This window comes from Stigmatopora nigra, chromosome 12 (genome assembly GCF_051989575.1).
Source record: "Stigmatopora nigra isolate UIUO_SnigA chromosome 12, RoL_Snig_1.1, whole genome shotgun sequence".
Taxonomy (NCBI): domain Eukaryota; kingdom Metazoa; phylum Chordata; class Actinopteri; order Syngnathiformes; family Syngnathidae; genus Stigmatopora; species Stigmatopora nigra.
In genome coordinates this window covers 308763-325085 of record NC_135519.1, presented here as the reverse complement: position 1 = coordinate 325085, position 16323 = coordinate 308763, and the positions used below count along the sequence as shown (strand labels likewise).

The 16323-nt window shown below is 44.5% G+C and overlaps 1 protein-coding gene across 1 annotated transcript in view; it reads left to right on the top strand.

The window, feature by feature from the left end:
* The window catches only part of fbxo28 (F-box protein 28), a 51485-nt gene that overhangs the window by 24759 nt on the left and 10403 nt on the right, over nt 1-16323 (top strand). The window contains exon 4 of the mRNA XM_077729034.1: nt 4020-4215. Coding sequence (XP_077585160.1) covers nt 4020-4215 — 196 coding nt within the window. The remainder of the gene's footprint in view (nt 1-4019; nt 4216-16323) is intronic.

The window sequence follows — 16323 nt, the reverse complement described above, 5'->3', positions numbered from 1 at the left end:
ACCCGTAATAAAAAATCTAAAAATTGGGTCCAAAATGTTTAATGTTTAGTGTGGCACCATTATTTTCCTGCTCTACTTACCCTCTTAGTAATGGAGTTCACCAAAGCTTCAAAGTTTGCCGCTGGAATCCACTTCCTTGAGGACATCTCAGAACTGTTGTATGCTGGAGGTCTTGAACTCCCTCACCTTCCAATTCAGGATGATCATCAATAGGGTTTAGTTTTGAGGGGCACGCTTTGCCAGTCCATCAACCTTCATCCTCAGAATCTTGAAGAAGGCGGAGGCCGTCTTGTCTTGGTTGTGTGATTGTGTTCATTATCTAGGAATCTTGCTCCATGGCCCAGTTTACGGAGTGTGAGCCCGCGCCTGCCTGCACCAAAGTCAGGCAAGTGAATTTCTACGCCACGTGGCGCCTCATAGATACATAAATGTCAGAAAATCACAGCGAAAATAGCCCTTTTTATTTCATTGGGTGCACAGCTCTTTCCAAGGTATAAGAGATTTAATGAAATTTTGTATGTGACCTTATTTTGGTGTTGCACAACTGAAAAAAGTTTGGTCTATAATCCTTATAAAGCACGGTTTATGGATGTGTTGGTGGGTGTGTTAGGAGTCTCGCTACGTTTGTCCAAACCGTCCATCGTAGGGTTAAAAAAAATGTTGGTGGCTAGAAACAGTTGTTGGATTCTAATAGATTTAGTGATTGAATTCTTCTTAGTGTGTAAACTCAAATCTTTTATTAAAGCTGAAAGAAGAGTTGATATATGAATCGTTGTTTTTACATGTGCCCTAGATGCTCTGCGTGGCTGATTGGTCGTAAGGTAGGACGCCTTTTCACGTCATTTACAAACGTCATTTTTGGAAGAATCTCCGCCAGCGAGTTTCCAGGGGCTTCCCGGAACTGTTTTTCTTTTGTGACGGGAGTTTATACAACATCCACCCATCCATAAATCATTCTTGATCCATTCTCTAATCCTCAAAAAGCGTGATGTACGGATGGATGTGTATGTGTACCTGGAAACTCGCTGGCGCATATTCTTCCCAAAATGACATTTGCAAATGATGTGGAAAGGCGTCTTGGGTAAGGGCATCCACCACCATCGTGTCTTGCCGAGTCTTTCCGTCACGACAGGGAAAAAAATGTTTCAGGGGGATCGAATAGATGAAGCGTGATTTATGGATGGGTGGATGGTTTATGTTAACATTCTCACACTACTTTTGTCCAAACGGCTGTCAGTTATTTATTTTCTTTACTTTCTCTAAGTGTGTAAATTCAAGCTTAGAGCATTTGCAAGTATTAATGAGGTGTGTGTGTGAGCATAAATATGTTAGCTTGCTACTCCCGTGTTGTTTTCGTGACCGGACGTTTGGTGGCTGGTCTTTTGGTCACTGCTCTTTTGCTCGCCGCTTTTTTGCTCGCCGCTCTTTTGGTCGCCGGTCAAATGGTGAGAGTTTACTGTTGAAGCCAACTCTCAAAATTGTATTCATGAGAGAGTTTAATATCTAAGAGAGAGAGTTTAATATCTTAGAGAGTTTAATATCTAAGTACTGTTTAATATCCAAGTACATTTGACCGGAGACCAAAAGAGAGGCGACCAAAAGGGACCAAAAGAGCGGCGACCAAACGTCCGAGCACCGTTGTTTTTAAGCATTGCACTCTGACGATTCCAAAGTCCGTACTTTCTTCAGTGCACACTGGAGTGCTCCTGTTATTCATTTTTGCTTAAAGTTAGTTGCATGAACTACGCAACAGCACCACTCTTGTGTGAGTACTTATCTTTGTCATATTTTCACTTTGTTTTACAATGTTGGACCAAAAATAACACCCAAACATTGCTTAAATATGTAAAATTCGTTGGCCTATCTTTTGAAATTGACCGTCACTTTTCCTTTACCTTTTCCTATACGGCATACTCCTGCTTCTTTATATATTATACATTCATTCTTTGCATACTTACTATACATTTGTACCGTAATTTTCACTAATTATGCCAAAAAAAAGTTGTCATTTTGTTTTGAGTTGGGAAAAGCAGAAACATTTGAAGCGCACCAAGCACAATCTTTTGCATTTCAAAGTGGTGGCAAGGCTTCCTCCTTGGCGGGCGCTCACGACTCGGCATCTATATCATGGTTACATAGCCCCGACCATGCTCAGATGCCTATTACTGAGAGTGTGGACATAGCATGAGCAGCTATGGTGTCCGCATGCATGCAAACTGAAAATTTTCCTTTCTCATCGAATCTATTTTTCAAAAGAGATTTTTTTAATAGCGCAACATTTGTCTTTTGGTTCTAAAAAAGCAGGTGGGACTTGTGAAGCCGAGCCCCCTACTTGTATCAATATATTTGAGCGCATTTGCAAATAAACTGCTTCTGGTTTTTAAGTGTAAATTAACCAATCTACTTTGATAAAACAACAAAATTGCCATAGCTGCCTCAATTCTCCAAATAGGAAGACCTAATCTAGACTAATTTCTTATTTTGTACTTGCACTCAAACTCCATAGGCTATGAACGAATTGAGTCCCGTTTTGTGCCGAACTATTTATGTGACCATTTATTCATGTTGACTACTTATGTCAACTAGTTATTATGTTGACTACTTATTTTCACACCTATGGGGTACACTTAAACGTCTAAAATTTTCTTGAAAATGGTCGATGCAACCAATCGGTCGGTGCGCCTTGCTTTTCTGTACACTTAATTAAATTTTTGTATGGACCTGAACACTTGAGTGACTGGTTTTATTTCTTGCCGGGATGCTACTTATTGCGATACACCCATCGGACGTTCACCCTAAAAATAGCCTCTCCGCAACTGACAGTGGAGCCTAGCATGTTAAACGGCCAACTCTTTATATGAGTGTACCTAAGACCTCAATAAAGTTTTATGAAACTTGGTTTTGCTCGTGCTGTCTTTAAAAAAGGATCTAGTGGCTAGCCTAACATATGCGAGCGGATAGCATAACACTCAGCCATGCCTACGCTGCACTACACAAAGGATCAACTGTTTGTGCTAGGCAACACTGGGATTCCCCTGGACCTGGACCTCCCCATGGAGTTAAAGAGGAAGAGAAGAGGATGCAGAGCTGGACGAAAATGTCAGGAGAAAAAGCGACCCTTCAGACCCAGCATTCCATCTATTATTATGGGGAACGTAACATCTTTCCCCAATAAGATGGAAGAGATAACGGCGCTGACCAAAAAACAAGGACAACATCGGAGCATCTGCATTATGTGCTTGACGGAGACCTGGCTGGATGAGCGAATACCAGACTCATTTCAGCCTCTCAGCTGGTGAGGGCGGACAGATGCTGAGGAGAGCGGTAGGAAGAAAGGCGGGGGACTAGCTGTTTTTATCATACTAGATGAGGCAGTCCTGGGCATATTACTAAAGGAGCAACTTTGCACACGAGATATCGAGCTAGTAGCTGTGAGCATTAGGCCGTTTTACATCCGCCGGGAGTTCTCGCACGTCATCGTAATAACTGCGTATATACCTCCTTCGGCCGATGCGGCAATGGCTCGCGAGCTGCTACACACTCTGTCCCGGCTACAGACGTCACACCCCCAGTCTCTCCTTCTTATTTCTGGTGATTTTAACCACCCCAAAATCATTAACTTTGTCAATATTAATACTAGATATAACAAGGAGTAACATACTCATGACCAGGTGAAAAAAGAAAATATACCCATAAATGAGACTGTGCCCTATCACATGATGCATTTTATAGGTTTGAAAATATGGTACTTATTTATTGATTTATGTCTGCATTTTATGGTTTATATCTAACTATTTGTATAATCACAATGAAATAATTCATTTCAATTAACCATCAGTGTTCAGTATTCACTTTAAAAGTATCTGGCGCCATCTAGTGTTCTGTATGGGCACATTGTCTGGACCCCAATTTTAACACTTTCTTATTTCTATACAAAAAAAAATCATCATCATCATACAGTATTTTGTATGTTAATGTTAATATTTTTTGTTACCTGATATTATTTTTCCTTTTGTCAGGTTATAGATGAGATCTACCGTGTGCTGCGATATGTGAACTCAACTCGAGCCCCACAGCGAGCTCATGAGGTTTTACAAGAGTTGAGAGACATCTCCTCTATGGCAATGGAATATTTCGACGAGAAGATAGTTCCTATTCTGAAGAAGAAACTGCCGGGAGCTGATTTGTCTGCACGCCTCATTGGTTCTGCCCCTGGTAGTCAATGTTCTTTTTGTTTTCCTTTTCAATTTGACACATTCCTGTTAATTTTAAATGCCTTCCAAAAATGAGTGGGTATAAAATCCTCAAAAGATAAAGCATTAACATGTCATTTTATTTTCTGAACCGTTTTATCCTCACTAGGGTCGCGGGGGCTGCTGGAGTCTATCCCAGCTGACTTTGGGCCAGAGGTGAGGGACACCTTGAATTGGTGGCCAGCCAATTGCAGGGCACAAGTAGACAAACAACCATTCACCCTCACACTCATACGTAGGGGCAATTTAGAGTGTCCAATCAGCCTACCATGCATGTCTTTTAATGTAGGAGGAAACCGGAGTTCCTTGAGAAAACCTACGCAGGCCTGAGGAAAACATGCAAACTCCACTCAGGTGGACCGACCAGAATTTGAACCCATTGTGAGGCCGACGTGCTAACCTCTCAGCCGCCGCGCTGTCCTATTTTCATATGTCAAGTAAAAGTCTTTAGAGATTTTATGTCAATCATTCAAACTTCCCAATTTATTGATTATATATTTGTACCCATTTCAATTTTATGGGCACCCTGGAGTCTGATGGCTGTTGCTTGATTAGGGCGTGTTAGCACCAGATTATTTCTAATTTGATTAGCCAACACTGACGTAATTGGTTGAAAACTGGTTCTTAACAGGTACTCCTTGCAGGGCCAAACAAAAGCTAGTGAAGCGCTGGACTGGGATCGAATAGAGAGATGCACAGAAATGGCCGTAGTGAATTTAGTCAATTGTTTTCTTGGCTTCCGCCCATCGCTTCAGCTGCCACTAAAGAGCCTAGCTCAAGCAAATTGCACACAGTCAGTGTGACTGGTATACTTGGATGGCAGGGAAAGCATACACCGGTGTCGCAAATGAAATTACACGCTTGGTGGTGAGGAAAGCAGCAATGGATTCTCTTCCAGTGTTTCCCAACCACTGTGCCGTGGCACACTGGTCTCTCGTGACCAATGGTCAGGTGTGCTGTGAGAAATTGAATGAAGTTACACAATGTATTATTCAGAGGGAAAAATTAATGACTATAACAAAATCAAAATTGAACTATTACAAGGTTAAAATCAAAATATGATGAGCGTTAAATGATAGATTATACTATCAAAAAATGTAAACTGTGAAATAGTCATTTTGTTGCTTATTTTTCTCTAACATGAACCGGAGTTTGTTTGGTTTTTAGGCCATCGACTTTTGGTGACGTAATGTCTGTGAGCACATTTTATTTGAGTAATATTAGGAGATTTAAATAATATTTGGCTATTTAAGTAATATTTGGAGTGTACATACACAACGACTGGTGCTACAACAGTAGGATTATTAACACTCACTGCTCCCCTTATTTGGAGCTCTTGGTAGTTTGGTGCAGGCCCTTCTATCTAACTAGAGAGCTAACAATTGTTGATTGATTGATTGATTAGCCTCTCTGGTACTAAATTCTGGGGGCCAAGCTTCTTTTTGTTCTGTATTGTATTGTATGTCGGAGTGATTAAAACACGTTAAAAATGTTCTCTTTTAGTCGTCTAGTTTTAAAAATCCTGCGACCAACTTTGGTCTTGTCCAGAGGTCTCGGATAGTTAGATTTGTGGGGTCATTTGGACACAAAAAAAGATGCTCAATATTGTGGGGGGAAAAGTTGCATCTTGGGCAGGCATCTTGTATCCCTGGATCGATCCTGGACAGGTAGCTGTTTAGTTTCCTGCTGTAGCCTGATCTGAGCCTGGCAAGCTCGGATCTCACCTTCCTGCTTAGCAGTTTTTCTTCTTGGTTTATTAGAGGTGGTAGGGCATTGAGGACTTTGTTGGGTTTTGCCTTGTTGAGGATGTTTTGAACTTTTTTGGTGTGAATGGATTTGACACATTGTTTGTAGTCTTCTTTGGTAGGATTTGGCTTGTCGCATTCTTTTTCTATTTCCTTGCCATGCTGTGTGATGATGGTCTTTTTCATCTTTCTTGGTTTCTGGTTTGCTTGAAGAAGTCTGCGACCTGGATGGCCTTCAAGATGGCATGCAGCCAGGTACTGCTTTCCGATCAATTCACAGTGCTCCTTCAGAGGCATCACCGCACACTCAGCATGCAGGTGGTCTATGGCTGACATAGAGAGACATCCAGATGCTATCCTGAGTGCTTGGTTTTGAATTGATTGAAGCCGGTTCCAGTGTGTGTCTTTAATTATTGGCGACCATACTGGGCTCGCATATTCAAGGACAGAGCGGACGATAGATTTGTATGTTAGGAGTAGTGTTTCTTTTTCACAACCCCAGCTGGAGCCTGCTAGTGATTTAAGTAGGTTCAGCTTTTTCTTTGCCTTTGCAACTGTCTGCTTGATGTGCGGGCCAAAGCAAAACATAGTATCAAATGTGACGCCAAGTAGTTTGGGCGTTTTTTCCAGTTTTACTGGTACCCCTTTGATGGTGATCTTGGGATGGAGGTTAGCTTCAGCAGTGGCTGGGGTAAACCAGGTCACTGGGGATTTCTCCGGGGACACCACCAACTGTCGTTCTTCTAAAAAATCTGCCAGCTTCTCCAAGAAGTTGTTGGCTTTGGCAGAGAGAGATTCGACGTTCGTACCTTTAACAAAGATTGAAATATCGTCCGCATATTGTATTAGAAAGACATCTTCAGGTATTGCAGGAAGGTTAGAGAGGTAGAAGTTGAAAAGTATTGGTGAGGTAACCGCTCCTTGCGGCACCCCTGTCCTGACATTGCGCGAGCTGGATGTAGCATTCCTGAAATTTACTCTCGATTGTCTTCCTGACAGGTAGCAGTTGAGCGATCTCTTTATACAGCTCGGTAGGGTGGTCAAATTCAGGTCTTTGAATGGCTTTTCATGAGAGACCATATCAAATGCCTTGCTAAGGTCGATTTGGACTAGCGGGGTACGGTTTGCCGGTTTATTCTCATTAAAGCCGCCTGCCACTGATTCTGTGAACTCGTGCAGAGCTGTGACAGTGGAGTGGTTTGACCTGAAGCCATGCTGGATGTCAGGGACTGGTAGATGTTCTGTGAGGGTTGGTAGAATAACTCGTTCTAGGATCTTTATGCTGGGACATAGAAGAGAGACGGGACGGTATGATGAGGATTCATTTGCAGGTTTAAGAAGAGGAATAATGGTTGAGGACTTCCAGATTGCAGGAATCGAACTTGTTTTCAGGGACAGGTTAAAAATGTCGGTTAAATATTGTAGTCCTTTGTCGCCTTAATGTTTAAGGTGAAGAGTAGATATTTTGTCTGGGCCTAAGGCTTTCGAAACCTTGGCTTTCTTTATTGCTTCCTTTGTCTGGCTTATAGTAATTGGTTCTATGTTGTTGTTGTTTTTCTTCAGGTCTTTTGTAACTCGTCTTGCTGTTCTTGTTGTCTTGTGGGGTATTACTGATGAATATTGTTTGCTGAATTTGTCCGCTATTTTCTTTGGAGTTGTTATGTATTTACCTTTAAATTGTATTGCTTCATTGTTGCTTGCTTGTTTGCCACCATTTAAATGTTTTATCAGTCGAAATAGTTTGGTTGTGTCCGATTTTTTTGTCTTCAACTGTTTCTTTCCATTTCTCTCTCCTATGTTTGTTTCTAATTGATTCTATCTCTCTATTTAGTTCTGTTATACGTTGGGAGTCAGGGTCAGTTTGTCTTAATTCGTCTCTTGTTTTTATCTTGTCTGTTGCTTCTGTTGGTACCTCGGGTAATATCGTTTTTATTCTTCCTGCTGGAATGGTTTTGTTGGCTATCTTATTTATAATTTTCCTAATATGTTGTTCACCCCTGTAGACATCTGTTGGGGCTGGAAGTCTGGAGAATTTGTTTTCTGTTTCAGTCTGAAAGTCTTGCCAGTTAGCTTTACGAAAGTTGATAAAAATCCTATTGTCGCTGGTTGTTGGTCTGATGTCAGTTTTTATCTTGATTATGATGGGAAGGTGGTCGGAACCAAGGTTGGTTTTGATCTCCCAGGAGGTGTAGGGCATCAAGGATAGGCTTGCTAAGGATATGTCTGGTGATGATGGTTGTCCGTTTGTTGGTAGTCTTGTTGGGTTGTCTTCGTTAATAGTTCCAAAATCTGCATTTCCTATTTCGTCAGCAATGTCTCTGCCTCTGTCATCACTTAGTTGTGAATGCCAGAGTGTGTCGTGAGCGTTCAGGTCTCCTAGGATTAGGGTATCTTTCATCTGGAGGAAAGGAAGGATAGATGCAGAGTAGCCTGTGCCGCAGCTGCTAGTGGGAGGGATGTACAGATTGATGATGTTGATGTTGTCGACCTTGATGCCCTGGCTTTCCAGGTGATTGTCCTTTGGCAGGTCATGTATTTGCTGGAAATGGATGGACTTGTGGACAAGGAATGCCAGGCCTCCATCTTTGTCTTTTGCCCTGTCTTCTCTTATAAGGGTAAAATCAGCCGTATTTGGGTCCTTTTGGTTTGGCATTAATTTTGTTTCCTGGAGGGCAGCTATTTTCACCTTTTGTTCATCCATCCAATGGATGATTTCTGAAATCTTGTTTTTTATTCCATTGCAGTTAAATTGTAGAATTTTCAAGTTAAATTTTCTTTGGTCTTGGTCTGAGGGCGTGGACTGAGGTGGTTGACTTGGTTGACTTGATTGGCTTGGAAGACTTTGGTTATTCTTATAACTAGCACAGATCTGACAAGTAAAATTGACTGAGTATTCCTTTTCTGACTTGAGGTTGCTGCAGTTGTTCTTCTGACGCAGATGGCACCAGCCGAGGCAATTGCTGCATCTTACCGACTTAGTATGATTATAAACTCATTTTTGAAAAACAGGACAGACGTAGATTAATGGTCCAGGGATTGGTCCAGGATTAGGATGGATTCCGGCTCTGATTAATAGTATACGGACCAAACAAGCCGGAGTATGTTGGTCCTCAGTTAGAAACACAAAAAAACACAGAAGGTAGAAGCTTGACCCCCTTCCTTGTAGGAGAGGAGGGGTCTGGAGACTTTGCAGCTGCATAGCAGCTGGTGGTTGCACGCGAGGCAGGTGTTGAAGTTGTTGTAGTTCCTGCTCTCTTCTGACACGCTCTCCAATGGCAACCAGCTAACAATTGTCACAGTAATGGCTGTTTTCACCCCACTGGATGCAAACATTAGCACGGCACTTAGCCTCCTGCTAGCAACTGTAAACAAACAGCAGCTTGACCACCCCAAGGCAGTCTATATTGTCGCCGGTGACTTCAACAAAGCATGTTTAAAGACTTCTGCCTAAGCATAGCAGCTGGTGGTTGCACGCGAGGCAGGTGTTGAAGTTGTTGTAGTTCCTGCTCTCTTCTGACACGCTCTCCAATGGCAACCAGCTAACAATTGTCACAGTAATGGCTGTTTTCACCCCACTGGATGCAAACATTAGCACGGCACTTAGCCTCCTGCTAGCAACTGTAAACAAACAGCAGCTTGACCACCCCAAGGCAGTCTATATTGTCGCCGGTGACTTCAACAAAGCATGTTTAAAGACTTCTGCCTAAGTTTATCCAGTGCGTGAAGAGACACAGCAGAGAAGATAATACTCAAGACCATGTTTACTCTAACATCAAACATGCTTATGGAGCCACACCCCTCCCTCACCTTGCTGGATCCGACCATTTCTGCCTGTCCCTCATACACCCCACTCCGGAGGCTACCAAGGCCACAAATAAAAAATATGGCCCGAGTACGCCGTTTCTCAGCTGCAAGACTATTTTTTCCTGCACCATTTGGGAACTTTTAGAACACCACTACCTCTAGGACTAGACGGACACTGTACTTTCCTACATCAAACACTGCATGGACAATGTCACTGTTAATAAAAACAAATACAGGTTTTTCCTTAGAAAAACCCTGGATGACCTGTAAGTCACAGGTACTCATTGAATGGGAAAGGGAGTGTCCGCCACTCTCAGTTCCCTAACTAAGAGCACAATCTGGCTCTCTAGAACACCGCAAATTGTATTGCTGGGAGTGCTTGTTATTTGCCACCGATCGACATGGTGTTTGGAGCTACAACGGATTTACAAATTTGACTTTTTTAACCAAAGCAACAACGAGACACCAAAGCTCTGCCGAACACTTACAAGCAACTGTGCGCTCCAAAATGTCGAAAGTGCTACCTCCCCAAACAAAGGAAATTATGTGGAACTTCTTTCTCATTGCTGAGAAAAACACTGCTTTACATTGCTACCTGTCCACTAATAGTGTTTAGTGGCACGTCGGGCAAAATACAAAACGACCAGATCACTGCTATTGCTGAAGTAATGGAGGAAGAGATCAGAAGCGAAATAAAAAAGTACCATTTGTCTCTGTAAGGGTGGACAAGACGTCAGATGCAAGTAATGCAGCACAGCTCGCACTGGTTCTGCGTTGCGTCACGGGCAAAAGTGTCAAGGAGTGGTTTGTCAGATTTGAAAATGTTACCAGTGGAAAGCGAGTCAATGACATTGCAGGTCTCATTATTCAATTTTTGGTGGAAAATGAATGTCTGGGTATGGTTGTGTTAGTGTTATAACGGTGCAGCGGTCATGTCTTCTGGATTGAATGGGCTAAAGTTTCGGAGAGAGCATCTTTAGCTTTATTCATGCACTGCTATGCCCATCGGCTCATTTTAGTACTGACTCGGGGGCCTCAAAGCTTGAAGAATGAAGATATTTTTCGCTCACCGAAATGGCTTGCTGCATTTTTTTCGAGATCACCCCGACGCGCACAACTGCTGGACGAAATCTGCCGGCGGCGTCTGCCTTGTGTGGCACCAACACGGTGGCATTATGCATATAGAGTGGTCAATACAGTATGTGAGAAGAGAGATGCTCTAAAGGAACTCTTTCATCACGTCCTGGAGCATCATGACGAGTACGACGAGGAGTCTGCCGTGTGCTGATGAATTTTAAGCACATCTGGATGATTTTTAATGTAGTTTTTTGCTTCACACATTTAATGGCATTTTTGAGCACTCAGACATGCTTTTTTCAATATTACAGAACAACAAACTGGATGTACAATTTTCTCTCGCAAGAGTAAAGGAGTTTTGTGACACAGTTGAACGCCAACCAGAAATACTATTTACATTTTTGAGGTTATTATTGATTCTTTTTGTGTCGCAGCTGTTGCTGCAGTAAAGGTATTATAGAATAAAATACTAATTGAGGGTTGGATTGAATCACACGTAGCACTACTGAAGGCCCAGGTGTGAAATGCACGGCCCGCCACTGCTTATTTATGTTCTTTTACTGGGAAAATGCACTTTGTGGTGTAGCACCACCAATTTCTTCATATGCAGCTGTGTATGATGACGACAAAGGCTTTTGATGATTATGAGATATTTGCTTTTGTATTCCCTTCAAAATATTCCCAAAATGATACACACACGTCTTCACAATAGGATAACGCACGACCAATTGCCAACGAGAAGTACTATATGCCATTCGCACTGACTAACGGGGGGAAAACACTGAAAAAAATGCAACTAAATGCAAAAAATGTTCCACCCAGTGCTCACCGAGACACAAGGGAGTTGCAACCAGAGACATTACACGAGTGTTGGGGGGAGAGAGACTGTGCACATGATATCTCAAGATCAATATCTGCTCCAAATTTTACTCTTATCTCAAATTGCTTGTATGTAGGGGCACTTGTATGTTGAGGTACCACTGTAGTATAGATAGTAGTAATAAGTCTTGATTCGCTCCTAGGTTGCAGAACTCGAGTTGTGTATGGTTACAGCTCTCGAGTCTGTTGGTCTTGGCAGTAATAGCTCCGTAGCGCCACCCAGAGGGCAGCAGGTTGAAGTGGTGGAAGCCGGATGTGTATTGTCTTTTATTATGCTCTCTGCCCTTCTAAGGCATTGAGATTTGTAGATGCTGGACAGGGTGCTTTGGGGGTGGTTGATGATCTTTTGAGCTGTGTTGATCACCCTCTGTAGGTTGGTGTTCAGTTGCTCATTCCTGAGTACTCTCAGGAAATAACCTCTGCTGCGCCATCTTGATGAGTGCTGTGGTGTTTGTCGCTCAAGTAAGATCTGCAGAGATGTGGACTCCTAGGAATTTGAAAGTCTCTATTTGGTCCACACTTTCGCCATTAATATACAGAGGCGACAGAGGAGCCTTGTCCCGTCAGAAGTCCAGGATGAGTTCTCTGGTTTAGGAAAAATTCAGCGCCATGTTGTTGATAGGGCAGCACTTGCTGAGTCTGAGTGTTGGATAAACAATCCTTGGATAAGAAGTCCACGTGAGAGAGGACCAGACGATTGTTTATGACCTCGAGCACTTTCCGAATAATAGGAAGAATGATTTAACTAAGAAATGAATTACTACACATATATGTATAATAGTTATACAGAATAAACCCAACAGCGGGTAACATCTACGTCTACGGGTACTGGTATGGTGGTGGCCGATTTCAGACAGGCTGGGACGGAAGCTTGTTCCTGTGAAAGGTTGAAAATATGCATGAAGACTGGCCTTTTAAGTACTTTGGCTAGTATTCCATCCGGTACTGTGGGCTTCGAGGGTTGACTGCATGGAGCACATGTCTCACATTCACTACCACCACAATGAGTTGGGTGGGGCTTCTTCCCAAGCTTGATGTGGGATGTACTCGAGGTAGATGTGGTGTGACTGGGTGGTGAGCTTTGACTCCAAGTGGGCCCAAAAGTTGTTTAGGTCCTCTGCCAGTGCCGCATCTGAGCCTACAGCTCGGCCCTTGTAGTTGGTGAGGGTCCTATGCTCTGCCACATCGTTCGGGGGTCGTCAAGTTGCCCGTCTATCTTTCCCATGTAGTCTGGTTTGGCAGCCTTAATAGCTCTTCAGGTTGGCGCGGGCTGCACTTTAGAGTGACTTGTCACGGGATCTGTAGGCTGCATCTTGGGCCCAGAGGAGTGATCGGACCTCGCTGGTCATCTACGGTTTACGGTTTGGGTACACCAGATGGTCTTCTCCACAGTGACCGTAGCCATGTAATATTTGATGTAAAAGTACTGTGTATGTAAAGGTTCCCTGATCCTCATGGTGGAGTTTTACCCACTGTTTCTCGTCAAAGCAGTCTTGGAGTAGAGGGAGGGCGTTTTCAGCTTGTGATTGATAATGGTATGCCTTTGTGGCTGTGATTGTCGGCTAAAGGGACAGTAAGCTGGGGCCAAGAACAAAGAGACATGATCTGACTGGGCGTGGTATGGCTCTGTATGCAGTTTTAAAATTTGAGTAAGCATGATCCAAGTTTTATCCTGTTGTTGGTCAATTCACGTGTTGGTAAAATTTCAGCCGAACATTTTTTAGATTTGCCTGATTAAGATCTGCAATTATGTGTGTGGCACTTGGGTGGGCGTTGTGGTGACTGTTTATTATTTCAAATTAGTAGGGAGACAGCGGTACTTAACTTAGCGTCCAGTGGGATGTAGACAGCAGTGCAAGAAGGGTCTGCATCGCACCAACATGAATTCAACAGTGCAATTGTTACACAATCCCTCATTCACATGAATGCAAAGTCCACCACCTTTTTTTTTCCTGAGTTGAACGTCTGCTGAGTAGCGTGCGTCCTGCTAGCTGCACGGTAGCGTCTGGTATTTGTGGGTGAAGTCGCGTCTCTGTGATTATTACATGAAACATTCGCAAACGTAGCGATTAGCAGCGTGCTCTTAAAAAAAAAACCTGGAAAAAAATGCATGACCTAGCCGTGACAGCTGCTCATCGAGTAATACGTTGATTTTGGACACCAATGTGCAATTCTTCAACTCGTCCTCCTTTGGTGGTGATCGGACGGAACACAGTGCAGAACACACACAAAACTTGGTGCAGAGCCACAAGTTCAGAGATGTTGTAATTAGCTTAGGAGCTCTCGTTTACCGTTGCAGTTTTTCTAATAAAATTACTGTGTTCCCTCGCTTATCGCGGTAAATGATTTTCTGTGGCCACAATTTCCTCCAGCTGGAGATGAGTGTCTGTTCTTTCATGCCCTTTAGGGCATTCTGAATGTTGGTTAGACACGTGGCTATGTTGTAGTCCTTCCAGTAGGACTTCATGCTAAAGGTCTCGTCGGGCTCTTCAATGGAGGAGATGAGACCCTCTATTGTCGCCTTGGTGTAGAGGGCTTTGAAGGCCTTGATAACCCCCTGATCCATGGGCTGGATAAGGGAAGTGGTTTTGGGGGGAAGGAACTCCACCTGCACCCCCTCATGGTGCAAATTAGCTGCATGTCATCCTGCACAGTCCATGAGTAGAACCACTTTGAAGGGCAGTCCCTTTTCGGCCAGGTAATGTTTTACCTGCGGAACGAAGGAGTTGAAGAAACAGTCATGTGTGAGGGCCTTGGTGATCCATGCTTTTTTGTTGGACATCCAGTAGACTGGCAGCAAGGCCCTGTTCTTGTTCTTAAACGCGCAAGGATTCAGTGACCTGTAGATAAGGCCGGGCCTCAGCATGAATCCTGCTGCATTGCCACACAAGAGCAGAGTCACTCGGTCCTTGTGGGCTTTGAAACCTGTCTTCTGGAGTTCATCCTTGAAGAGAAAGGTTCGGGACGGCATCCTCTTTCAGTAGAGTCCAGTTTCATCCATGTTCAAGACTTGCTCCGGGACATAGCCATTTTCTTCTACCAATCCCGGGAACACACCCTCAACATAGCGCCTCGCTGCTGCTCCGTCTGCAGAGGCTGCATCTCCATGCAGCGACACATTCCTTAGTCCGACTCGCCGCTTAAACCTCTCAAGCCAGCCCTTGCTGGCAGTGAAAGCCGTACGTGGTCGTGGGTTAGTCTGGCTTGAGGCACCGGGCAGAGGATCACCTTCGTCGACGTCTTCTTCCTCGTCCAGAACGCTGACATCGTCGTCACCACTCGCATGCACCATGGCGTTTGTTACGACTCCCCCTGGGGTATGATATACCAGGGAGTCGCAACTATCACAGCAGACAGGTTCGGTCAAAGATGAGTTCGGACACACATTGCAAGTAGCCTTCAGTTATTTTTATTTACAATAAAGTCAACAAAACAGACTACGGGATAACATAGGGGAAGCACGAGATATTAAAGTGGCACCCTCAAATAAACACGGTAAAACCCCCTCCCAGACAGGTGTCCAAATGAACACCCACAAAAATACAGGAAATCAGACCGAAGGATGCCACCGTTAAACTGATGTAATATAATCTAGACAGGGGAATAACTGTGTCTAAATGCACAAACTATATGTATACCCAAGGGTGTCTAAACTTATCTCAAGTCCCCCTATGCAACCCAAAATCATTAACACCACATACAAAATATAACATGGAGTAACGTACTCACAAGCCTGCAACTCAGCAAGGCAAGGGCCAGGGCAAGAAGGCCAGGTAAAAGGCAAGGGCTAAACTGACAACTGAAAAGGCTTTAAATAAGGGCAGGAGGGATGATTGGGGAATTAATTACAGCTGTGTTTGGCCTGGGCAGGGCTCTGTCACAGGGGTGGAGCCAGAGCTGGAGATAAAACACCTCCTACTGGTGTGTGTCCAGGCTGCCAGCCGTAACACCTCCCCCCTCAAGAGTCAACCTGTTGACGAAACCGAACCACCAACCTGCCCCAATCAATCAATACACTCCTGTTAAAACTCTCCTAAACTTGAGATAGGGCATTGTCCGGTGGGCGTCCGCGCCAGCCGATGACAAGGCGCGGCCGGTCCGGCGGGCGTCCGCGCCGGCCGGTGATGAGCCGTGGCCGATCTGGCGGGCGTCCACGCCAGCCGAGGACAAGGCGTGGCCGGTCTGGCGGGCGTCCGCGCCGGCCGGTTATGAGCTGTGACCGATCTGGCGGGCGTCCACGCCAGCCAGAAACGAGACGAGGAAGAGGTCGGTCCGGCGGGCGTCCGCGCCAGCCGATGACAATGCCTGGCCGGTCTGGCGGGCGTCCGTGCCGGCCGGTGATGAGCCGTGGCCGATCTGGCGGGCGTCCATGCCAGCCAGAAACGAGACGAGGAAGAGGTCGGTCCGGCGGGCGTCCGCGCCAGCCGATGACAATGCCTGGCCGGTCTGGCGGGCGTCCGTGCCAGTCCTTTAAGTCTTGGCCAAGCCCCCTTCCTTTAGGAGACACTAGAATTTTAGAACGGTCAGGCACCTTACCCTGGTTGCTTGGAGGGTCGCCAACTCCC